Source organism: Orycteropus afer, unplaced genomic scaffold, assembly GCF_000298275.1.
Source record: "Orycteropus afer afer isolate SDZICR_OR568_19922 unplaced genomic scaffold, OryAfe1.0 scaffold00346, whole genome shotgun sequence".
Lineage (NCBI taxonomy): Eukaryota > Metazoa > Chordata > Mammalia > Tubulidentata > Orycteropodidae > Orycteropus > Orycteropus afer.
This window is the reverse complement of record NW_006921933.1, coordinates 1704513-1731089: the sequence shown is the minus strand read 5'-3', so window position 1 is coordinate 1731089 and position 26577 is coordinate 1704513. Positions and strand designations below refer to the sequence as shown.

At 37.4% G+C, this 26577-nt stretch overlaps 1 protein-coding gene across 1 annotated transcript in view; it reads left to right on the top strand.

Annotated features, from left to right (window-relative positions):
• Positions 1-26577, top strand: part of DHX15 (DEAH-box helicase 15) — a 69855-nt gene that overhangs the window by 23181 nt on the left and 20097 nt on the right. Inside the window, exons 4-5 of the mRNA XM_007952560.2 lie at positions 19334-19493; positions 22223-22441. Of these exons, the coding sequence (XP_007950751.1) occupies positions 19334-19493; positions 22223-22441 (379 nt within the window). The remainder of the gene's footprint in view (positions 1-19333; positions 19494-22222; positions 22442-26577) is intronic.

Here is a 26577-nt window from a genome sequence, read left to right as displayed (position 1 = left end):
AACAACAACAACAACAACAGAACAGTTACTTTATAGTTCATTTTTTATTGTGGTAAAGTATATATAGAACAAAAATGTGTTAATTTAACTAATTTAAGTGTTCGGTTCAGTGACCTTAATTTACAGTGTTGTGCAATCATCCCCACTTTATATTTTCATCACTACAAATTCTGGAACCAATAACCATAGCTCAGGATTTTATATTTAAAAAAGCAAATAATGTTATGAAGATATACATTCTACTGTTCTTTAGGAGGACCAATTATTTTATTCTCACATTTGTTATATTATGTATTGACTATTCTTGGTAAGCCACAGTTAAATAGAATTTGGAAATTTGGAGGTGAGAAAGTTGTATGAGGTATGAGGCTGTGTGTATGGGTGGGTAGGAAGTAGAGAAAGGATAGGTTCTGAAAAGATCAATGCTTGTGAAAGATTTTAGTGGACTTAATAGGAGCTCTGGTGGTGTAGTGCCCAAGGCATTTGACTGCTAACAGTTTGACTGCTAACAAGAAGGCTGGCGGTTCGAACCCACCAGCCACTTCTCAGAAGGAAGACTGGGCAGTCTGTTTCAATAGTGATGTTGTTGTTGTTATGTGCCCTGAGTCAGACATGACTCATAGCGACCCCTCCTTGGGTTTCCAAGGTGGTATCACTACCAAAATAGATTGCCCCATCTTCCTTCCCAGGAGTGGCTGGTGGGTGTGAACTGCCAGCCTTCTGGTTAGCAGTCAAGTGTCTTAGGCACTACGCTACCAGAGCTCCATTGGAAACCCAGGGAGGGGTCACTATGAGTCAGATCCGGATCCAGCTTGATAGCAGTGAGTTTGGTTTTGGTTTGGAATAGGGAATGGCAGGTGGCTTATAATGAGATAGCACACAGTGATAGTATTTTTGGCATTGTGATGTTTTCTTATGGAATTCCCAGAAGTTGTGATTCCCAGAGATTATAACTAAACCTTTTTAAAAGGCTTAGTCTGGACAAGAGTAATCTTATTGAGGTTTCTTCCACAATCTGCCACACAGCTGGGAGATAACCTACTACTCTCTAATGATATAACAACGATGTGTGATTACTCAGAGTTACTTAAAAAAAGGGAAAAAACCCAAGGCTAACTCTTTCCTCTTTGATACTAGGGGGCTAATAATAGTAGGTAAAGGAGCTCTCATTTTTAATAGTTAAGTGCTTGTCTGCTGACCAAAAGTTTGAACCCACCCAGCGGCCTCATGGGAGAAAGACCTGGCCATCTGCTCCCCTAAAGATTAGAGGCTAGGAAGCTGTTTCTCAGGTCTGCTCATTACAAGGGGTTGTTGTGAGTTGAAAATGACTCAGTTGGACCCAAGAACAATAGTAGTTAAGTGCTTGATTACTAGCTGAAAGGTTGGTAGTTGAAATTCCTCACTCACCTACCCTAGCGGTACCTCGAAAATGGCCTGACAATCTGCTTACCAAAAGATCACAGTCTGGAAAACTCAACGGAGCAATTTAGTTTGCATGAATGCAGTGGTCAGGAATCAGAATGGACTGGATGACAGTCCATTTTGAGAGTGGAGGTGATTTAGTGGGTAGAAGTCTCATCTTCCATGCAGGAGATCAAGTTTAATTCTAGACCAATGTAATTCACGTGCAGTCAGCACCTGTCTGTCAGTGGAGGCTTGCTTGTTGTTTTGATGCTAGTAGGCATCAGCGGAGCTTCCAGTCTAAGACAGACTAGGAAGAATGCCTGGTGACCTGCTTCTGAAATCAGCCAACGAAAATCCTGTGGATCAGGTCCGATCCTGTTTGTCCATGGAGTTACAAAGAGTCAGAGGCCAACTCAGTGGCAGCTAACAACAGTGATGGTTTTAACTAATGAACATGCTGCTGTATTGATTACAGGGTTTTATGATTGCTTATGTATGTTTTATATAGTAATTTATCACCTCATTACCTGAGATTTCAGATGTTAAAAAGAGCTTAAAGGTTTAACACTCTGAAGATTAGTTTACATAGTTAATTGAGTAGGCATAGTGAACACATCAGGTACCTATCAGTAGCTTCCATTAACTCCCTAATAACATAGATTAAAAAATGCATGAGTATCTTGTGTGGCCAGGAGAAAGAAGCCTTTAGTTTTCACCATAGAAGGATGGTAAATAGAGACTCAGAATCTCATTATATTCTATCCGACATATAATAAGCACAAAATAAACACTTGTTTCCCAGTGAAAGAAGTATGTTTGAGAGCACTTTAACTAAATTAGTATATCTTTTTAGATTGTTCCTCTAGAGATTAAAGAACTAAAGATAATTTCTTTGGTGTTTGGGACACATGTTGGTACAGAAGTGCTGCTTTATTGTATAAATTCTAGGTTCTAGGTCTGATATTTTGCTGTTTGCAGAGAAAGGACCTAGTATAAGTTGCATACTATTAAATGGTTAGCCTTAAATGCTTACCCAGTCCAGTGGACACAGTAGTCTTCAAAGCCACCACTGCTAAATGGTACTTATATTTTGTTGTATGTTTGCCTGCTCCCACCCTTTTTTTTTTCCTGAAACATCCCTTTTAGTATATTTACTATATACTAATATGCTAAAAGGAATGGAAATCATGAGAAAAAAACAACAGTGAGGTTGCTCAAGAAGAACAGACTACTCTGAACAGTTCCTGTATTTATGACAGGCTCTGGAATATATGTTAATTCATTTTGCTATAAGGAAGAAGAGGCTGGTGCTTGTTTTTAACATCCAGGATCAGATGGCTGGTAGCACCTTTATGGTGGATTTTAGAAAGTGCTTTGTCTATACCAAAAGAAACCCAGACTCATTGCTGTTGAGTTGGTTTGACTCTTAGCGATCCCTCCTTGGGTTTCCAAGGCGGTATCTCTACTGAAGTAGATTGCTCCGTCTTCCTTCCAAGGAGTGGCTGGTGGGTATGAACTACTAGCCTCTGCTTAGTAGTGAAATTCCTTAGGGACTGTAGTTAGTGTTATAGCCGATGTTGAATTTGTTCTTCCTCAGATTTTAAAGGGGACGGACGGTTTTGTTTTTAAGGAAGAAAACAATATGATAGTCTTAACCTGTGGAAAAAATACATTATTTGACATTTTTTATTTGGTAGCTAATTTTATTGTTACTTTAAGTGATGATTCCATTTTTGTTTTTTTCCTAAGCAGCATAATTACTGAGAAAATTCAGTATTAGCAATCTAACTGTTTATACAAATAATGCTTAGTCGTTTAGTCAGTTAATAATTGTGTTCTGTGTTATACAGTGCAAGTTATGGTAGTAAAAAGTAAGTGTGTCCTCATAAAGCAGATACAAACATATAAAATGTCAAATTGACAGAGGGTTTCTGAAAGGGAATGTTGGGGTTTACATGGAAGTGTAATTTGTGAATTCATGCTTTTAGATTGGAAAAGTGAAGTTGGGGAACCCTGACTTGTGGTGCTGTCATTAATTGCACTGTTAAAGGAGCAAGGATACAGGTAGGAGCAAACCCTACCTTTATCACTAACTGTGTGGCAAAGATCAGTGAATCCAGTTCCTGCCTGAAAATGGACCCAGGCTTCACCTTCCCACATCTCCATTCCTCATCGCCAGTCACTTATGTGTCACGTCCTCTCTTTGACCACCTGGAGTTAGGTCAAAACCTCCCTGGGTACCTGGGACCAGGTCATTGGGTGCCAATAGAAGGCTTATAAGTCTGTACATCTCTCTGTACTCACACCAGCCAGCTCCTCTCTCTTCCTCTGGCCTTTAGGGGAAGGTCACAAGCTATAAGGGCTCTGTCCTTAATGACTGTCAGCGTAGCTCTCCTCTGAATTAGCTAACCCAAGCTAAGTCAGAGTCTCATTGCCCCTTGTGGGTTGGTTAATTCTCTACAATAGCTCACAGAATTCCTGGCTACAAGGCAAGATCTGGGAGAGTTCTAGGTTTAGGGGCTCCATTGTTCCCAGGGACAATGTCCCTTTCATGGATGTTGTACCAGTTCAGGAGCTCTGGTGGCATAGTGCATAAGACATTTGACTGCTAACCAGAAGGCTGGCGGCAGTTCAAACCCACCAGCCGTTCCTTGGCAGGAAGACTCGGCAATCTACTTCCATAGAGATATCACCTCAGAAATGCTAGCAAGGGTCACGATGAGTCGAGTTGAGTCGACTCCGACGACAGCGAATTTGGTTTTTTTGGTTTGTTTCATCAATTCAGGATGTCCCAAAGAGAGAACTTTAAGGCCCAAGTCCCTTACATGTCCTTAGAACCTCAATGCATATGCATGATTGGAGCCTTGATAGTTAAGTATGCATGAATCAAGAAATACATATGATTGGCCCCATCATGCTCCCCTCCCTTTCTGAAGTCTGCTGCTAGAGTGGGCCCCTACTTGCCTATTTTGGAAAACAGTGAAAGTATCTTGATTGCTCAGGTATTTTCAAGACCCATATAGAAAAAGTCCAAATCTAGTGTTTTGTCCCACATCTTTTGAAGAAACAAACAAAAAAAAGTAATGCCTTTGAGCCCATTCCAACTCATAATGGCACTATAGGGCAGAGTAGAATTGCCCTATAGAATTTCTAAGGTTTTAACAGAAGCAGACTGCATCAACTCCTGTGGAGTGGCTGGTGGGTTTAAACCAATGACTTTTTGGTTGGTAGCCAACCACTTAACCACTATGTCACCAGAACTCTGTTTCTTCTCTTTTGTTTTGTTTTGTATTCTATTCTGTTCTATTCATTCACTCATTCATTCATTCATTCTTATTCTGTTTTAGGTGTGTGTTTGTAGAGCAGAGTGTTTTACATTCAACATATCCTGTATATTTGGTTTCACTCCCCAATTACCAACCCTAACCCACACTCCTCCCCTCCTCTCCTTGCCCAGTAAACACACCACCCCCCAGCCCCTCATAGTTATGCACTCCTGTGTCCCCTGCATTTCCTCCATGTGAATGGTGCCCTGTGGTCAATTGCTGCAAGGGATGCATCGCCATAGAGTATGTGGGTTCATCACCCTGGGTTGAGTGGTCTGCATGCATATCTTATTTACTATTGGGCTAAGAGCCAGCTCTTGGGAGTGAGTTTTATTCTAGGCCCGAAGTGTATCCCAGGGCCATAGTATTGGGGGTCCTACCAGACTCCATCAGACCAGTAATTCTGGTCATTATTGTGTTTTTGAATTTTGTTCTGTGTTTTTCCTCACACTCTACCCAGGATCTCCAGCTTTGATCACTTCGCAAGTAGTTGTCATTGGTAGCTGGGCACCATCTAGTCCTTCCTGTCTTGAGGTCTATCATTCCTAGGATTGATTGCTTCCAAATGTCCTTGGGTTCTTTTTTTGTACTCTTCTTTGCGTCTGACGATAGGAGACCATTAAGCTGCATCTTAGATGGCTGCTTGAAAGCTTTTAAGACCCCAGTTGCTACTCACCAGTGTAGGTTGTGGAACAAGATTTTTACTGTATTTTATTGTGCTAGTTGAGTCTGGTGTCACCCAATACTGTGGTCCTGTGTCGGTAGATCTGTTGGATCCCTCTCCCACAGTGTCTATCTCCTTCTCTTTGAAGGCACATTTAAGTCAAAGTCTGCATTGAAAGTAATGGATAATGAGAATAGAGATTTGGGTGCAAGAAGATGAGCTTTCCAGGCTGAGGTGATAACTTTTGTTTTCTTGAAGGGAAAAATCAAAGTTTTTACTTGAGAAAGCACAGTACTATTTAATTCTTAAGAATCAAACTGATTTGAATAGTTGACTATTAGAGGAAGTTAGCAGTTCCATGCCAGGTCACTTTTTGAGATATTAAAGGACTTGTTTGTGACATAGTAATGAATGCTCAAAGATAGGTCTGTCTGTTGCCTGACTATACCACACACTTTGTGACAGGGGTTTGTGTCTTTATCTGTACACTTGCCTTGTAATAGAACATGCCTTGTTTTTAATGTGATGAGATGGAAGGGGCAGCAGAGTATGAAATTCCACCTGTGCCAGGTGTGACTGCTTCCATCTTGAACGTGTACTACAGCAGAGAGCTGACATGAATCTTGAGCATAGTAATAAAGGGGGGTGGTTTTTACATTTAAAAAAAAAAATTTCCTTCTTTTTTTTATTTTTTTTTTGTTTTGGGGTTGGGTTTAGTGCTGGAGTGATTTGATACATGTTGTTTTCCTTGTATTCTGAATCTTTCACTTTGGGATATTAGAGCCGTTTTATTTTTGGAATCTATCAAAAGGCTAAGGACCTGTTGAAGAGCAATGTTTAGGAACCATGAAGGTTGTAAGTCTTTCTTAGAGGGCATGTATCTGTGAGCTCTGTCAGACTGGGCACCTTCTTGAGATGCTCTATATAACTTAAGGGCAAGCTTCTAGAAAGTCAGGACATGAATAATTTTAAAAGTAATTTATATTTCTGATATGTAATCAAAGTGTGTAATACAGTTCTGGTGGACTGCAAATTGCAAAATTTCCTTGGTAGTTTATATATTATTGAGTTAAATTTCATCTCATCAACTTTTACTTAGTTTGTGAGAAAATGGAGCATCTCAACATTGATTTTAATTTTTGAATGTAACAGTTGGTTTTCAAAAGAGCAAATAATATTTTTGCCCCCACTTTAGAAGTGCAAACAAGAAAGTGTAGGTAAAGAGAGGAATTGTTTAATGTCATCTTAGCCTATGACAAAGTTCTGCCCCTCAGATTGACTATTAAAGGAAATGTCACTGGTGGTGAGGGTGGGTGATTGAGAATGGAGTAAACTTAGGTTGGAGATAAGAGTCATTTGGAGACAAGAGTCAGTCAGGAGGGTTTCTGGATGACAAAATGTAGAGTGAGACTCCTAGAAAGGCAGTGCTTGGAAACAGCTTTCACACATCACAAACTCTGTAAATAGTATGAAACTCTTCCTAGTTGGAGAGCTGAGCGTGTGGTAAATTTAAGAAATATTTCATAGATACTTTGATACTTTTTTATCTTTAAAGATTCTTCAAATTAAATAAAGACCTAGTATCTATACTAGAGAACTATGAACGCCAAGTGATGAAATTAGCCTGGAGTTCATAGAATGTTTTTTGAGGACAATTGGTCTTGTTTTTTGCTGGGCCCTACCAGGTTGTTAACAAATTACTGTACATCTATCTATAAGAATGACTCTGAAAACAAACTGGTATTATTTACCCTTGTAGAAAGTAGTGGTGTGTTTTTGCTCCTCAGACCTCTCAAAGTAAAATTTGATTATCTGGAGGCAATTAAAAGGATAGTGCCCAAGGAGCCTAATGGGAGGTTACACTAAAAGAGGTTGGAATTCATTTGGGAAAGGTAAAGACAAAGAGAGAGCATAGTTGAAATCTGCAGTTGAGCAACAGAAGAATGAATGGTCTTGGATTTCAGGGCACTCACTGCCCTTTGTAAAATTGAGGGAGAGAACTTTTGAACAAACCAGCAAAAGAAGTGCTGCTTCCACACAATCTGGTTGATAAATTTACAGAATCTTTTAATCTCAAAAAGATAAATAGGAGTATAAAAGGGAATCCAAAAGTTTTTAAGCAAACAGAGCCTGATAACAGACATTGTTAATATAAAGAAACTGGACGCTATAGAACCTTTAAGGTTGACACTGGAAGAATAACCAGGCATTGCCATAGCAGATTCCCAGCTGCCATGAGAAGCAACAGGTTTTCCAAGATACTGGTTTAAAATATATGAGAAGGGAATGAAAAGGAACAGGCTCTAGGGTCACAGTGCTTGAGTTGTATCCTTGCTCTGCCCCTTATTAGCTGTGATCTTGGGTGTGTTACTTATCCTTCCTGTGTTTGCTTTTTCAGAAGATGGGACTGATAATAATATTTTCCTCATAGGGTAGATGAGAGATCGTACACATTAATATGTCTGTAAGCCTTAGAATAACTCATGGGACCTAGGAGGTACTCAGTAAACATTGCTTCTCTTGCTGCTGCTGGTAGTGGTGGTAGGTTCCCAATGTGCAAAATATGATATTAGCCAGTTAACTAACAAAACTAACCTAATAAAATTTCTTTTAACACAACAATTTAATTACAATTTGGAGGTTTTTAAACTTGAATTAAACCTTGACATGGCTTGATGCTATGAAATGAATAAATGAATCTAAATATTCTTTTAAGGTTTGATGGAAATAGGCTGTGGTATTTTGAAGAACATTAATTATGAACTAATTTGTTGAGTATCTATTATGTGCCAGGCTTTGTTCTAATTTAAGTGTAGCACTGGAGTTAGGTAAAGATAATTTTACTGATCCCTTAGAAATGGATAGTATTAAAGAATAAATGTAATTATGTAGCATTTAAAGCAGTTCCTACTAGGGACTTAGAAATCACTATAGTCACCCTAGAATTCTATTGGCTTTTGTTAATTCATGAAAGGAGTCCTGGTGGTGCAGTGATTGAGCATTCTGCCATTAACCAAAAGGTTGTTGGTTGGGACCTACCAGCTGCTCCGTGGGAAAAAGCTTTGGCAGTCTTCTTCCATGAAGATTACAGCCCTCTGGGACAGTTCTGTCTACTCTGTCCTGTAGGGTTGGTATGAGTTGGAATTGACTTAATGGGGAAGGATTTTTGTTTGGTATTGTTAATTCATAGAAAGTAAACTTGATTTTTTAAAGGTCTATATGTACCTTGACTTTTGTGTTTATATTTGCTCACTTGCAAAGTTACAGAATGTTTTCTTTGTTTACACAATACCAACAGCTTACAAAATGATCATGCTTGTTAATGGAATTTTCACATTCATAGCATTCTGTAAATTCTCGGGTGAGAATGGAAGAACATTTCCTTTAAAACTTGAAGAAAAAAAGGTGTATTTTGAAAAAGAATTGATTTGGTTGTCTTTTTTCTCCCATTGTTAATTTCATAGACATCTAAGAGTTAAATGCCTAGCTGTGAGGCATACCAAATGTATTTTAGCTATTTCCCAAAACAAAGTTGTATATGTTTGTCTCCTGGCCTTAAGCATTTCAGCTGTCTGAGCATGATGAAGTCATGCCTGTTATAAATATGGTTTGATGTTTTCTCTTTTGGCTTGCTTTTTGCCTACTTTGTTGTATTAGAAATGCATTAAAACCAAGGCTTCAAGCAAATTATGAGAAAACTTTAGAATGTTGTGAGCATTACCAAAATGAGACACAGACATGAAGTGAGCATATGTTGGAAACATGGCGCCCATAGATTTCCTCAAAGCAAAGTTGCCATCAACCTTCATTTAACATTCAGAACAATTTATTGTACCATCTTAAATGACCTGTTTGTACCAGGGACGTAGTTGATTCTTCTGCTGGACTCTGGATATACACATGGAAGCTAAAGTTGTAAAATAGTCTAAGCTTGGGATATGCCTATACAATCTCTGTACAATGGCCAGGAGTTTATACATAGGCTGTCCTTTAGGAGATCTTAATATTGAGTGGTAATTTTTTTTTTTTTTTTAGTTACTGTGTTCATGTGGAATACACTGCATAACTTAATAGAACTATATAAATTGAGAGAGATTGTGCTAGCCATTTTGGTTCATGAAGAGAAGACTTTTTAAAGTTAGTGTTGAATCTGAGTAATGAATCCAGAAATAGGCAGGTTACTTAGAAAAGGTAAATGACTTCATCATAAACCAACTTGTATGAATAGATACTAGAAGAGATAATCACTAGGGGTTTATCTTTTTCGGACTTAGAGCAGACAGAAGTGATTGAAGTTGGAGGAAATTGTTTTGGCAGAGAAAGGTAATTTATGATGACTTTATTGTTAAATATTGAATAAGTATACCAGCATTCAATTATGAGCATGTTTAAACATCATTTTCCTTTTTTTGGTAATTGGCCACTTCATGGTGTCGGCATTGTAAAGAATGGGTAGAATATTCAGGCTCACCGTGTTTAGCAGTAAAAAGAGCTACTGTGTTTTGTAAAATTACTATGCTATAGTCCTGTCTTCTACTGTTAGCTCCTGGTAGATTAAAGCTGTTTTCACGTTGTCATTCTTCTAGGCCTTACTATTGTGATTCAAAAAGTATCCTGAAATGGGCTTTACACAGAAATAAGTAATGTGGACAAAATAAGAAATTGAACAGGTCATTAAAATGTTAACAACAAAAAAGCTGTTTCACTGGAGAATTCTGCCGAACCTTCAGAAAAGAACTGACACCAATTCTATTCAAACTGTTCCAAAACATATAAAAGGATAGAATCCTCTCAAATTCATTTTATGAAGCAAGCATAACCTTGATAACAAAACCAGGCAAAGACATCACTCAAAAGGAAAACTACAGACCGATATCCCTCATAAATATAGATGTAGAAATCTTCAACGAAATCCTAGCCAGTAGACTCCAACAACATATCAAAAAATAATACATTATGACCAAGTGAGGCTCATACCAGGTATGCAAGGATGGTCAGCGTTAGAAAAGCAATCAATATCATCCATCACATAAATAAAACAAAGGAAAAGAACCACACGATCATATCAGTTGATGCAGAAAAGGCATTTGATAAGATCCAACATCCATTCCCAGTGAAAATTCTCAGAAAAGTAGGAATAGAAGGGAAATTCCTCAACATAATAAAAGGTATATATGCAAAACTAACAGCCAACATCAGTCACCTTGCAAACAGGAACCAGACAAGGATGCCCTCTATCACTACTTCTATTCAACACTGTGTTGGAAGTTCTAGCCAGGGCAGTAAGGCAAGAAAAGAAAATCAAAGGCATCCAGAATGGTAAGGAAGAAGTCTAACTATCCCTATTTGCTGATGGTGTGATCCTATACATAGAAAACCCAAGAGACCCAGCACGGAAACTACTGGAACTAATTGAGAGATTTAGCAGAGTGGCAGGATAGAAGATCAACATCTAAAAATCAGTTGGATTCCTCTACACCAGCAAAGAGATTGATGAAAAGGAAATGAGGAAATCAATACCATTTACAATAGCCACCAAAAAAAAAAAAAAATACTTGGGAATAAATCTTACCAGAAACACAAAAGACTGATGAAAAAAGAAACTACAAAACACTATTTCAAAAAACCACAAGAGATCTACATAAATGGAAGTACAAACATACCATGCTCATGGATAGGAAGATTGAACATTGTGAAAATGTCAGTACTACCCAAAGCAATCTATACATTCAATTCAATCCCAATCCATATCCCATCAACATTCTTTAAGGATATGGGAAAAAACAACCACTAATTTTATATGGAAAAGAAAGAGACCTTGGATAAGCAAAGCACTATTGAAGAAGAAGAACAAAGTAGGAGGTAAAACTGCCTGGTGTTTGTACAGTGACAGACACATAGACCAGTGGAACAGAATGGAGAACCCAGAAATAGACCCATCAACCTATGGTCAGTTCATTTTTGACAAAGGGCTGAAATCCATTACATAAGGAAGAGGTGGTCTCTTTAACAAATGGTGCTTGCCAAACTGGATATCATTTGCAGAAAAATAAAGCAAGACGTGTACCTCACACTGTACTCCAGCTGGATTAAAGACTTAAATGTGAAACTTAAAACTATGAAGTTCCTCAAGGAAAAACTAGGATCAGATTTAGGGGCCCTGGTCTAATAGGCTTAAATAGACTATCAAGCATAACACAAAATGCACAAACAGCAGAAGAAAAACTAGATGAATGGGACCTTCTAAAAATTATGTGCTTCAAAAGACTCCTCCAAAAGAGTAAAAAGAGAACCTGCACATTGGGAAAAAATATTTGGCAATAGCATATCTGACTTAAGTCTAAAATTCATAGACAACTCCAACACCTCAACAAAAACACAATCCAGTTAAGAAATGGACAGAAGACATGAATAGACACTTCACCAGAAAGGATATTCAAACGGCCAACAAACACATGAAGAAATGGTCATGATCATTAGTCATTAGAGAGATGCAAATCAAAACAGCGAACATACCCTCTTGCCCCAGCTCTAATAGTGAAGTTCAACAAGACAGAAAATAACAGATGCTGGCAAGAATGTGGAAAGATTGGGACTCTTGTACACTGCTGGTGGGATTGTAAAATGATAACTACTGTGGAAAGCAGTGTGGCTATTCCTTAAAAAGTTGGAATTAGAAATACCATTTGATCTAGCAATTCCATTACTGGGTATATATCCTAAAGAAGTGAGAGCCAGGACAAGAACAAATAGATGCACACCCATGTTCATTGCAGCACTATTTACAGTAGCAAAAAGATGGAAACAACCTAGTTGCCCATCAACAAAAGAATGGATAAGCAAGCTATAGTACATACACACAATGGAATACTGTGCAACACTAAAGAATATTGTAGAATGTGCAAAACAACTCGCAACATGGATAAAATTGAAGGACATTATGCTGAGTGAAATAAGTCAATCACAGAAGGACAAATACTGTATTAGAAGCTCTGCTAGCATAGTGCCTAAGGCACTTGACTGCTAACCAGAAGGCTGGTGGTTCAAACCTACCAGTCATTCCTCGGAAGGAAGATGGGGCAATTTACTTCCTTAGTGATACTGCCTCGGCAACAAACAAAACAACAAGTCTGTTATTGTAAGAAGGCAAGAGAGGTTTGAATATGAAAGGAAAGTTTCTTTGTTGGTTACCAGGGCTGGGAGAGGTAGGGAGGGAACACTCGTAAATACATACTTATTTACACCCCCCTCCCCAAGAAAAGAAAGTTGGTTAATTATGCTCTAAAACGTTTAGTTTTTTCTTAAGGTGGAATTTAAACGTCAGATACTTGCAAGATACCACAGGTGATGTTCTAGAATTCAGTGGAATTCTAGGATTCATGCCCCTTTAAGTCTTTTATAGTTGTCTCATCAGATGAGATTATTTTTTTGTGTGTATATGGCTCATGTTTTTCAAGTTATTCTGAAGCGTGTGACTTAGGGCTTGTATACCCAACTCTCTCTTGCACTCAGTCTATCATTTTTGGCCAAATACAGTTTCATTGACCCAGCTGGTGGGTAACAGAACAGAAATGTGAGTATACTGCTAAAGTGAGTATGGCCAATATGGAAAGATTATTTCAAAAAATTACATAAAGGTTAGTATGAGTTCTATTTACTCTTTACCAAGGACCAGGTAGTTAGAATATTGTTTTGTATATATTGTTTTGAGTATTGTTTTGTATACATTGTTTTGTTTAAACACTTGCTACCGTATTATTCTCATTTTACAAATTGAGGGTTAGAGAGGCTGAAGAAATTATTCAGAGTTAGACACCGTGGAAAGCAGGGACTTTGAAACCAGGTTTCTCTTGCATCAAATATTGTTCTTAACCATGGTGTCCCTTGGTATTCTTCCTCATTCCTTGTCTCCATGTAATTCTCTTGTGTTTGTAAAGCTTTCTTTAGGTGGTAGGGAAAGCAGTAAATCTAATGACTCAGATTAAGCAGTGCCAGCCGTTTATAATAGATAATCTTGGAAACCAATATCCAGAAATACATTCTGAATCAAGCTTTGAATTCTTTAGAAGCACTGTTTTGATTTCTCTGTCTATTTACTTACTCCAGGGTAAGCCCATACTTCCGAAGGCAGTGAAACTGTAACAGTATTTGAATAGCACTACATAACCAGGATTTTCACAACAGATTAACCTCAGGATTTATACCAGTACTGCTTCAAGACATTCAGGTGCCTGAGCACTCTGAAGCATAGTGCCTAAGGCACTTTGACTGCTAACCAGAAGGCTGGCAGTTCAAACCCACCAGCCACTCCTTGGAAGGAAGGTTGGGCAATCTACTTCTGTAGTGCTACTGCCTTGGAAACCCAAGGAAGGAGGTCGCTATGAGTCGGGGCCGACTCAATGGCACATAACAGGAACAAAAACAGAAATACAGTCTTAGCATTATTTAATCTTGTTTATAGCAAGTGAGGTACACATACTTTTCTTAAAAATAATTTATTCAGTGTCCAAACAGATTTGTTACTTGCTCTTACATCACATTTTATTTGGTGGGAATTTTAAAGATACAAAATGTTGTACAATGATAATATTAAGTTTCCCTCCTTTTTTCCCTCAGCCACCACTGAGTTCCGCTCCAGGAAGCAATCTCTTAATAAATTCTTTAGTGATATTTATAGAATATCTGTAGCATATTTTTAATTACCATGTTTATGCATATTAAACTTCTCTCCTCAGCATCATGGTAGCATAAAATATTACAGTGTTCTTTATCTTGCTGCTTTCACTTACATGGTTGCTGGTAGAGTGTTCCAGACCGATAAATACAAAGCTACTTCATTGTTTTTAATGGCTGCATAGCATTTATGGTTTTACCCTAGTTTATTTAACTTAATACTATTTTTAGATCTTCAGATATGCAGTGTTTGCTGTTAGAAACAGTTGCTGCTCTGGGTACCTTGTTTACAGATGTATATATATATTTTTGGGAAATGGATTCCCTACAAGGGAAATTAGTTGGATCAAAGGATATGTTTAAAATTTGTTGACTGTTGCAGATTGCCCCTCCATAGATGCTTTAACCACTCTTCAGCAACAAATGAGCTTTGTGAAACGTTTTAATTTTTGTTACTTACAAGTGAAAAATGGAATCTTACTCTGGTGTGAATTTTTGTGATTTGAGTATCTTTACATGTATTTATGAGGCAGTTGTAACTGTTTGGAATCTAAAAATGGTGCTCCTTTGCTCAACTTTCCAGAAGGATTTCTGCCTGGTTAACAGCCACTTTTAAGGTGCCATTTGAAAATACATCCCAATTTCAGAGAGGTTATGTTTGGAGAAATTTGCAGGATAGAGATGAAATTGATTTTCTGTTCATATTCTTTGTTCATCTTTGTATGGTTGGTTGTCCTTTTTCTTATAATTTGTATGAGCATTTCATGTAAGTTGTGATTTTTGCCCAATTTGTCCTTTGCCTCTTGGCTTTTTTTGTGACTCTTTATGCCATGCAGACATTTGATTTTTTGAGATAACTCCTTTCATGATGTCCAAGTTTTAAATTATTCTCTGACCAGTACTATTTTAAATAATTTAATCCGTATGTTCTAGTATTTGTTTTTGTTTTATATCTTTGATCAGTGTGGAGTTTTGTGGAAGGTGGAAGATTTGAGGTAGAGACTCAGGAGATTGATTGTACAACTTTGTATTGTGCGCTTCTTCTTCCCCTCTCCATGCCAAAATACATAAAAATTATTAGGGATAGCTCACCCACATACACAGAGTTTTTTCATTACTCGTAACTGGAGCATTAGTAATTTAATGGCACTCATTAAAGATAGAAATAAATACAGAGTTTGTCTTACTCAGTTTTATTTTTTTTAATCTGGCTTTTCTTGGGAAAAATCTTACCCACCTTTCTGATCTCATTTTCTGTGATTTGTCTGTGAAACAGGAACTTGGAATACGCTGTTCAAATTGGAACCGGTGATGTCAGCTGGCTGGCATCAGAGTTGATGATTGGCTTGTACTATGTGCCCATTAGAAACAAATGCTTGATTCAGTAGGTTACTACTCACTTTTGTTAGGATCATTTTATTTATTAATAGTCTGTTTCACCATTCATTGAAATAGGTGATTGGAAACTTGAACCTTTTTTTATTCCACTGGGGCCCCCCCGCCCCATAATCAACAAAGAAAGTTTCCTTCTATATATAAACCTTTCCTTGACTTTTTATAATAATCAACTAATACAGTAATTGTCCTTTTGTGATTGCCTTACTTCACTCAGCATAATGTCCTCCACGTTCATCCACCTTACGTAGTATTTTGCAGATTGTATGTTATTCTTTAGTGTTGCATAGTATTCCATTGTGTGTATGTGCCATAGTTTGCTTATCCATTCTTCTGTTGATGGGCAACTAGGTTGTTTTCTGTCTTTATGCTGTTGTAAATAATGCGATGGTGAACATGGGTGTGCATCTGTCTGTTCTTGTCCTGGTTCTCACTTCTTTAGGATATGTACCTAGTAAGGGGATTGCTGGATTAAATGGTATTTCTAATTCCAACATTTTAAGGAATTGCCATACTTCTTTCCACAGTGATTGTATCGTTTTACAGTTCCACCAGCAGTGTATGAGAGTCCCAATCTTTCCACATCATCACCAGCATTTGTTATTTTCTGTCTTTTGAACTTCGCTATTAGTACTGGGGCAAGAGGGTATCTCATTTTTGTTTTGATTTGCATCTCTCTAATGACTAATGATCGTGAACATTTCTTCATGTGTTTGTTGGCTGCCTGAACATCCTCTTTGGTGAAGTGTCTATTCATGTCTTCTGCCCATTTATTAAGTGGCTTGTTTGTGTTTTTGTTATTGAGGTGTTAGTGTTTTCTGTAAATTTTAAAGATATATCATTGCTGAATGTTTTTTCCCAATCTGTGGATTGTCTTTTTACTCTCTTGGAGAAGTCTTTTGAAGCACATAAAAATGTAATTTTTTAGAAGGTCCCATTCATCTAGTTTATCTTCTGCTGTTTGTGTATTTGGAGTTACGCTTAATAGTCTGTTTATGCCATAGATTAGGGCCCTTAAATTTGCCTCTATTTTTTCATTGAGGAACTTTATAGTTTCAGGTTTCACATTCAAGTCTTTGATTCAGCTGGAGTTAGTTTTTGTGTATGATGTGAGGTGTGGATCTTTTTCATTTTTCTGCAGATGGATATCCAATTTTGTGAGCACCATTTGTTAGAGACCATCTCTTCCTCATGTAATGGATTTTAGCCCTTTGTCAAAAATCAGCTGACCATAGGTCAGTGGATCTATTTCTGGCTTCTCAATTCTGTTCCACGGGTCTGTGTGTCTTTTGTTGTACCAATACCAGGCTGTTTTGACTACTGTGATTGTATAGTAGGTTTTGAGATCTGGGAGTGTGGGGCCTCCTACTTTGTCTTTCTTCTTCAGTATTGCTTTGCTTATCTAATGTCTCTTTCCTTTCTATATAAAATTAGTGATTGTCCAAGGATATTTTTACAGCTTTACTCATCTCCTTGATTTAAACTGTCCCTTGATTAGTTTAGACTAATTGACCTGTTGCCAAGAGGACTAGTACCTTTCAAACTTTAGCATGCATCAGAATCACTGGAAGCTTGTTAAAACACATTGCAGTGTCTCACCTGCAAAATTTCTGATTCAGTTAGGTCTGAGAGGTGACCTAACAATTTGTATTTCTAACAGGTTTTTTAGTTTTCTGCTCCAAAACAGTTAGAAAAACACTATCACTAACAAGGTACCTAGTAAAATATGGAGGTGGTAGTCCTGTGGCATTTTTTGATAGAACTACATATTGAGTTTATTTGCTAATTTAAATGCCCTCAAAATGATTACACTAGAATTCCCAGGTGAAATGAATAGTTAGGTATTATGTATCCATAAAGGCCTAGAAACTGAGTGGCTATTTCTTTTCTTTTTTATCCCCCCTTAACAAAACACCAAACAAATGTTTTGTTGATCTAAGGGATTTAGCACAAGTGGGTGAAACTTTATTATGTTTTGCTGCTGAGATGCTGTACAAAAAGATTGCCTATCTCATGTTAGTAGTACATCTGAAAGCAAGAGAAATTACCAAATACCTCCAAACAGATCAAAGATTTCAAAGTGGCTAAAGGCTAAAATGTAGCTGATTCATACACTATACTAGACTAGCATTAAGGCATTGGTATTGAGTCATTGTTTAAATTACCATGTTTTCTACTTTCATGGTTTTACATAAAATAATCTTATAGCTGATAATGTCTTTAATTCCAGAAATATAGTTAAAAGTTTATTTTTTTTAAATATGGTTAAAGAAGAAAGAAGCACAAGACCTACAAATGGAGTAAAGATGGATGTTTGCCAAAAGTCTTTAGAATTAACTTGAAGGGAAATAAAAAGGAGAATTCACTTCTGTTGTAGATTCCCACTTTGGTGAAAGTATTTCTCCAACAGATGACATTAGCTAAGACATCAAGTGTTAGTCTGTAAAGGATTACATTGTTGTTGTTGTTGTTGTTTTTATGTACCGTCGAGTCAGACCCGACTCATAGTGACCCCTCCTTGGGTTTCCGAGGCAATATCGCTACGGAAGTAGATTGCCCCATCTTCCTTCCGAGGAGTGACTGGTGGGTTTGAACCGCCAGCCTTCTGGTTAGCAGTCAAGTGCCTTAGGCACTACGCTACCAGAGCTCCCAAAGGATTACATTAGTCCTGGAAATTTGTACCCACATGGTGAAGCTGTAAGTGATGACTTAAGATTTTTAATTAAAATCATGGGTTTTTATTAACCCGACTGAACTGTGACATCAGCGTTTGAAGGCACTCTGTTTTGTCCTGGCACCAAGCTGAAGATAGTCCTTTTGTATTGGTGACAGCAGCCGGTAGGGTGGATTGGAGAGGAGATGAGTGATGCACATAGCCGTTTTGCAAATCATCCTTCGACTATTGCATGGGTTCCACATTAGCTGCCTTGCCTTCTCTTAAGTCATCCGTGAGCCTGGCTTCCCTCTCGTGGTTCAGTCAATCTGATGCCATTTCTCTTTGATCATTCTTGTACTTGTCATCATTTGTAAAGTGCAAATACCACCCCAGTTATTCCCAGTGCCTTAATGAATAGATCCCTTTTTGTGCTTCTTTATACTCATTTCATTGACTTAGGGAAGAAGAAAGGAGAGATGGTAGGCTCACATGCTCTGTAGGCCTTTTGAACCAGAAGCCTCTTGTTAACTTATCATATGGGGGAGTTATTAAGGCTTTTAATTTGCGTGTGGTAATGTTTTAGTGGTGTGATGTCATGAAGCAACTTAAAATAATTTCTTAGTTTTGTTTTGTAGGTTGAATATTTGTTTGTTTTAAAATTTGTTGTTGAAATCCATCTATTTAAATGACTACTTTTGGCTGGGCATGTTTGTGAAACCATGTGGTCGTTATATTTCATAATCAGGTTTATTGTGTTTTCTCAGTATTGTCACACTTGACAAGATTGAGTGATATATGATTTGTTATATACACTTAACAAAATTTGGTCAAAGCTTAGTTTTGCAATTGCTTATTTACCAAAAAAAAAAAAAAAAACTGGCATTGAGTCAGATCCAAGTCATAGTGACCCTTTTTTAGGTTTCTGAGGCGGTATCACTATGGAAGCAGATTTTCAAATCTTCCTTCGGAGGATTGGATGGATTTGAACTCCTAGCCTTCTAGTTAGCAGTCAGATGCCTCAGGCACTATGCCACCAGAGCTCCTATAAAAAAACCAAACCACACTCCATGCTATCAAGTCTATTCCAACTCATGGCAAGCGTATTTGTTTTTGGGGGAAAAGTTTAACATTTATAGCATTTTATTTTTATGTTACAAAGTTTAGTTTTTAAATGGTCTAAATGATCCTTGACCCACATGTTCTTTGTGAATATAGGTATATGACTGATGGGATGTTACTTCGTGAAGCTATGAATGATCCCCTCCTGGAACGGTATGGTGTGATAATTCTTGATGAGGCTCATGAAAGGACCTTGGCTACAGATATTCTCATGGGTGTTCTGAAGGAAGTTGTAAGACAGAGATCAGATTTAAAGGTGAAGTGATTTCTTTTACCTATTTAGTTCATAAACTATTTTGTAAAAATATGCAGGGGATACAGGCTGATCCCTAATCATGAACCTGTACATTACCTTTTCAACTGTAAAAAGAAGCAACCATTGAGTGCCTGTGGTGGTGGTTTTCTTTGTTTCTGTTCTGCTTTGCTGTGTCTTCATTCTGGACTTTGAGTATACTTCTGCCGCTCTTTAGTAATGTATTTTAAATACAAATCTCAATTTTAATGTACCCGGTTCTTTTTCAGTCCAGTAGCATGCTGTTTTTGTAACTTTGCTTCTTACTCTACCCTTCAGTAAGTCCAGAAGTCTCCTTCTCAAGGATCACGTTTTTGTACTACTAATTCATGTGCTTGTCCCCACACACATACTCATAATGCTGGGGAGTAGCAATAACTACTCCGGGAACAAGCACCTCCCCAGAAATGCATTTGCTCATTCTTCTGTCTTACTTTGGTCCTGTCCTCTGAACCACTGACACCTTGGTCAGTAGTGTTGTGTTGGTAATGGGTTAAAATTGAATAAATTTTTTCTGACATTTCTGTCCTTCATGGGTCTATCCAGCTCTTGCATTGTTTGATTTTGTTGTTGTATGTTTAGCATTCATTGGAACTTAATGAGATGCATCATCCCATGTTGGCATGTTGGTATGTATGTTGCAGAAGGACTCTGCATTGAGCAGAAAAGTTCTCCTTAAAAAAAAAAAATTGAGGTCAGAGTATGTAAATATTTTATAAAACATAAATGTATAAAAATTTAATTCAAGCTTTTGAAGAATATATTTGAAGAACTAATGAGTACTATCATTGATTAAATTATATGAGCTGTTGAGATTTTATTGAGATACTCACCTGAAAGTAGACTTGAAGAATTCTGTGATAGAGTGTTTTATGGGGGAGATTTTTATTGGTTTAAATTATATATGAGACCTTCTGAGCTGTCCCATACTACAGCATTAGCATCAGGCGAGTCCTGGGGCAGGAAGTGGGAAGTATGTGGTACAGTTAGAGTTGAGGCACTGCCTAGTGAACCCATATGAAGCCTAGAGGAAGAGGAAATTACAGGTGTGGCTGAAGAAAGTGGGGGAGTCAGCAAGATTTGAAGTGGCACACAAGAAGTGTCTACAAATGTTTAAATTAGGCTTGTACTCATATTTACCACTTCTCAGCATATCATACCTTCTTCAGTAGCCCTTTTATTATTATTTACTTCTTATGTATCTTTTAACTGTTCAGGAAATTTTTTTTTTCTCCCCAAAAAGTATATAAGCTCTTTGAGGGCTAAGATGATATGTTTTACTTACTTTTAAAGATCATCTATCAATGTGCCATACTCCCTATAGTAGCATATTAAATAATTCTTGAATAAATAATAAATATAGTAACAGTCTCCCAGATACAGAACTTTACAGTTCATTCTAAAGCAGGTATTGTGCAAACATGATAAAGTGAGATGGAACTAAATGACTTTAAAAAAAAAAGACACGTATTTCCTAGAAAAGGAGATGAGATAAACTAGAAAGTAAAAATAGGGATCACGTTTTTATTTTATTTTATTTTTTATTGTATATGTAAATCGTCTTTCCTATTAAGCCATCTCATAATGCTATCAATTTAATAAATTTACATTTTTCTTTGCATATGTTAATTGCTATTATCAGAGAAACCAGAAACCCTATAAGATGGAGTGAAACTGTTCCATAGTATTTCCAAGGCTGTAAATCTTTCTCCCAGGGCATGACTGGTGGATGTGAACTATGAAATTTTCAGTTACCAGCTGAGTGCTTAATCACTGTGCCAGCAGGGCTACTTACTTAATTTTGTATTCTTGAATGTAGAACTATTATATAGAAATCACATTTTAAAGAGTTGTTGTTGTTGTTGTTGTTATGTGCCAACTCATAGCGACCCCTCCTTGGGTTTCCGAGGTAGTATCACTACAGAAGTAGATTGCCCCATCTTCCTTCTGATGAGTGGCTAGTGGGTTTGAACCACCAGCCTTCTGGTTAGCAGTCAAGTGCCTTAGGCATTACGCTACCAGAGCTCCTATTTTAAAGAGTAAGCTTTCAAAATAAATAAATAAAATGTGTGATTTACATAGAGGGAAGGTGGGTGACTGTACGTACAACCATGCAGCCCTGTGCATTTGTGACCTTTTGTTGCTGTGACTTCTTATAGTGTTACAGAAAACCCTTGTTTATTTTAGAAATTTTTCAAAAGAAGTCATGCTCATCAAAGATGATTTAGAGGAAGGGAAATAATTTACATCTTGTCTATTGATCTCTTCACCCACCCACCCACCCCCATTTCCTTACTGTTTTTCCCCCACATGTAAAGTTTTGTTTTTTTGGTTTTTTTTTGTTTTTTTTTAATAAGCATAGCAGTAAACTTAATACTTATTAATGTTGTCTTTTACCAAGCCTTTCCTATATTGTGTAAGTTTGGAAACTTTCATTTTTAAGGTATTGTTTTATGAAACCATATTACAATTTATTAGCTATAAGGTTTATTTCTCATTTTTTTCTAATGTAAATAGCTCAGCTCTTCCTATAACTTAGCCTTTCTGAATTTGATTTTTTCATAACTATTTGTGTGAAGACTTTTATGGACTTCATGGCTGATACGTGTGTGTGTATGTGTATTTTCTACCTTCTGTAAGACCATGTAAGAACCCTTTGAAGGCAGCTTTAAGTAATTTGCCTTTTCTTTCAGGTTATAGTTATGAGTGCCACTCTAGATGCAGGAAAATTCCAGATTTACTTTGATAACTGTCCTCTCTTAACTATTCCTGGACGTACACATCCTGTTGAGATCTTCTATACGCCGGAACCTGAAAGAGATTATCTTGAAGCAGCCATTCGGACAGTGATCCAAATTCATATGTGTGAAGAGGAGGAAGGGGATCTTCTGCTCTTCTTAACTGGTCAAGAGGTATTGTAGTTACTTATTTCATTATTTGGTCTTAATAGAACTTAGCATACATTAACTGTGTTTTTCTTCTACCAGCTTTTAAAGTGATTGTTCATCTTGACTGTATTTATACCTAAACTGTATAACCCCTTTATAAATATATTCCAGGAATACGTTTTCATAACGCTGGTGTTTGTATTATAGTTGATTGTCTTAAGAGTGTTAAGCAGTTTTAGAATCGTAAGATTTAGCAATTGTAATCTGAGATTTAGGGAGCCCTGAGTGGTATGTAGTGTGTAGTCATTTTACGGTGGCCAAGGTGTGGATTTGAATTACACCTGCTCTGCAATCAGGATAACATAGCCAGTTATTTACTTTGCCAGTGAACACAAATTGTATTTGTGTGTTTTGTTCCATGTACTCAACTGAGAATTGGAGGGGATCGCTTAAATGTTGCAGTTAAGACTTTACATTGTTTCAAGATACTGATTTTATTCTCTGGTACTGCATTTTCTGAATGTGCTTCCAGCCAGGTGTTTTGTAGGTGTGCTGTGAAATTCTTCAGTGCCTAAATAAGATTACGAGAATCCATCCAGGTGCAGCAGTTTTAGAAAGCTTTTGCTAAAGGTCTTCTTAGAGCTTTCGATTTGCTTTATAGGGCTTTGAATTTTCTAGAATGATGCCTCTCAAATTACACTATACATGGAAAACCAAAAAAAAAACAGACTTACTGCCATCAATTCAATTCCAGTTCATACCAAATGTCTTTGGGAGTCCTAGGCTGTAAATCCTACACTGAGGTAGATTGCCCACTCTTCCTTCCATAGCTGCCATCTTTCCAGTTAGTAGTCAAATGCCTTAGGCACTGTGCCACCAGAGCTCCTTGGTATACATGCATATCACGTAGAAAATTTGTTAAAAGGCAGATTTTGATTGTGTAGGCCTGAGTGTGTTCTTAGATCCTGCATTTCTAACAAATTTCCAGCTACAGTTGATTCTGCTCCTCAAGGATTAAGGAGCAAGGTTCTATAGCAGTCCTGCCAGTAAAACTGTGCTGTGAGTCTGGAAACGTGTATCTATGCCGTTCAGTGTGGTAGCCACTAACAGCTAAGGCTTTTGAGCCTTTGAAGTGTGGCTAGTGTGAAGAGGAACTAACGTTTTATTTTTACGTAATTTTTCTTAATTTATCTGTGTACATGTGCTGGCACACCTCCTATTTTTGTCTTTGTGTGACCCACTAAGAAGGGTTTTGATATTTTTTTAATGGCTGTAAATAAAACTAAATAAAAATATACAATTGAGATGATATGTGGAAGTAAAATCACGTAAGTATTTTGACCCTTTACAGTCAAAGATCTGGCAGCCCCCTCCTATCCCCCATACTGTGGAACATTTTTTCTCAAGTGTGCCCAGTGGATTATGTGCTGGGGGAGGAGAGTTCGTTAAAAAATTGTAGATTCCTGGGCCCTGGTTCAAGTCTGCTGAAACTTAGGGGGTAAAACACAGAAATCCCATTTTTAGCAACCTCCCAGACTGTTTTTTTATATACTCAGTTTTCAGGGTCACTGCTTCAAAGAATGTTTTAGCAAGTATAATGCCTGTGATGCACATAATGACAACAAAAGTAAGTGTTGTGGGAACTTGCCCTAGTCTCTCTCAGATAACAGGGCTCCCGCCACAATAGAATGAGGGTACTAGGTGTTTGAGTAAATCCTGTTGAGTTAAAGGCTAGAAAATACTTAGTGGTTTTTTTTTTTCTTGGATGACTTCCCAACTGTCTGATTTGTGATTGGATCACTGTTGTGCCCCATGGGCTGTGGTTTCCTTTCTGTAGAGCACATTCAACCTAGGCATCATTGCCCCAGAATTCTTTGTTGTAGGAGGCCCTGTGCACGGAGGCTGTTTACTGCCATCCTTAGCCACTAGACGCAGATCAGTAGCACATCTACCACACATTCTCTGGGGGTAAAATCATCTCTAGTTGAGAACTAGACTCATTTTGTGGAAAAATAAAATGTGTTGCAAATTTATTTTTCCAAATAAATGAAGTTAATGTCTCTTAGTATACAAGTCTTCCTTTTTTATGCATTTTGAATGGAACCGTTTCTTCATATTTTGTATGCAAGAGTACCAAATGCTTTTTTGATGGCATGTAATGAAGAGTTATGCTGTAGTACGGTATTGGTGCTGTTCTTTTGTGTTCAGTCTCTGTACTCTCACTACCTTCAGAGGTAGTGTATTCTTGCTTTTCAATCACTGTAAATATTCATTCCATTCACATGCCAAGCATCTTCGAGTTCTATCAGAAACATCAGGTGGCCTTATGCTGAGCGCCTGAAAGGCATGTCTGTGAGATGACTTTGGGCAGTTGATACTTTGGCAATTGAGAATCCTATTGACAAAGAAAGGCAGGGTGTGAACCCCCTGGATTTCACTATTGTTCGGTGTCTACCGGTTTGTTTGAACTCACAGCAACCCTGTGCACAACAGAATGAAACACTGCCAGGTCCTGCACCATCCTCACAGTCGTTGCCCTGCTTGAGCCCATCATCACAGCCACTGGGTCAGTCCTTCTTGTTGAGGGCCTTCCCCTGTTTTTTTTTTTTTTTTTTTTTGCTAACTTTACCCAGCATGATGATATTCTCCAGGGAATGGTGGTCCCTCCTAATAACATGACCAAAGTAGGTGAGGCAAAGTTTGGCCATTCTTGCTTCTAAGGAGCATTTGTGCTGTACTTCCTCCAAGACACTTTTTACTAGGAAGTGAAGATTTAGTGTAGCACTCATAACTATAACATAAAAGAAAAAGGTGAATCATTTGAAACTGAATTTCCATGTGGTTTTAAAGGCGATAGAAGAATACATGCCTTTGGTTAAATAAAGTACTATTCGTTGTGAACTTTGTTTATGTGAGTCTTATTTAGATTCTATAAATATATAGATAATATATCAATGTAAAATATATAAATATAAAAATATGACTTGATGGCAAGTCCTAAATTTAAAGACCTTTGGGGAAAAGTTAGAGTACCTAATTTATTTTTATGTAAATTGCATTGTGTTTAGTAGAACGGATTGAAATATAGGTAAAATACTACTACTATATATGGTTTTGTGCCTCATTTCTGTCATCTTTGTTTTAATTCATTTGTTCAGTTAAATGGTAAATTCTGGAAAATTAATACATCTGCCTTGATAAATTTGAATAGCTTCCTTGGAATTTAGTCAAAATTCAGTGACATATGAGAACTGATTTTTAAGACTGTATTGCCATTTTGGCTGCTTTTCTTAAATAGTAGTCCTTCTGTGGTCCTCTGCGCTGATTTGGGAGGGGAGACACCAGCTTAAATTGACGAAAGATTGGGAAATTTTTGAGTTTTGGAACATTTTTAATGTTACATTATGCACAGTATCTAGACTTATCCTTAAAATTATGTGCTGTCTAGTAAAAGTCCATAGGGAAACGGCACTGCTGAATTAGGTAAGAATGATTGCTGCTGAAATAGTTGTAATATGTAAGGGGTCTTTTAGGATGCTGAAGCCTTTCATTCCTTAATCGGCGCGTTCTTTTTATCTTTAATTTTGCTTTGTAAAATGTTTTTTCAACATGCAGTGAGTTCAGCCTCTTTAAATGAATAGGGTCCAAATTAATTAACTAACATATTGGTACTTTTTGGAGTTGAAAGTCTTTCTCAAAGCAGAAGCTCTGAGACACCTGTGTTTTCTCAGTACTGCTGGTGACTAGGCACATGGTTTGCTTCTTGAATGTGAACTTTCCATTTCCTTTTGGAGATCTACCTGTTAATGCTTAGTATTTAGAAACATGTTTATTTAAAAACATACATGACACGTGATTTTTTTCTCACCATTTTAGAAAGGTCTTTTGATGTTCCATGCAGTGTTCTAATGTTTTAGCTCCATACATGCTTAGCAGATGGGGTAGTAGTAGGTAATCCTAGCAAATGTGGGATTATTCCCTTGCTGGAATGCGAGAATCTTACACTTAAGATTTGGGTACTTAATTTTCTGATACGTAAAATCAGTGGGTGCCTTCTCGCAGTTTACTTACTGGTATGTATGTAATATTAATGACAGTGCAGATACTCAGTTTTCCGTTTATATATATATGTATGTATTTTTTTATTTACGGAAAATCTA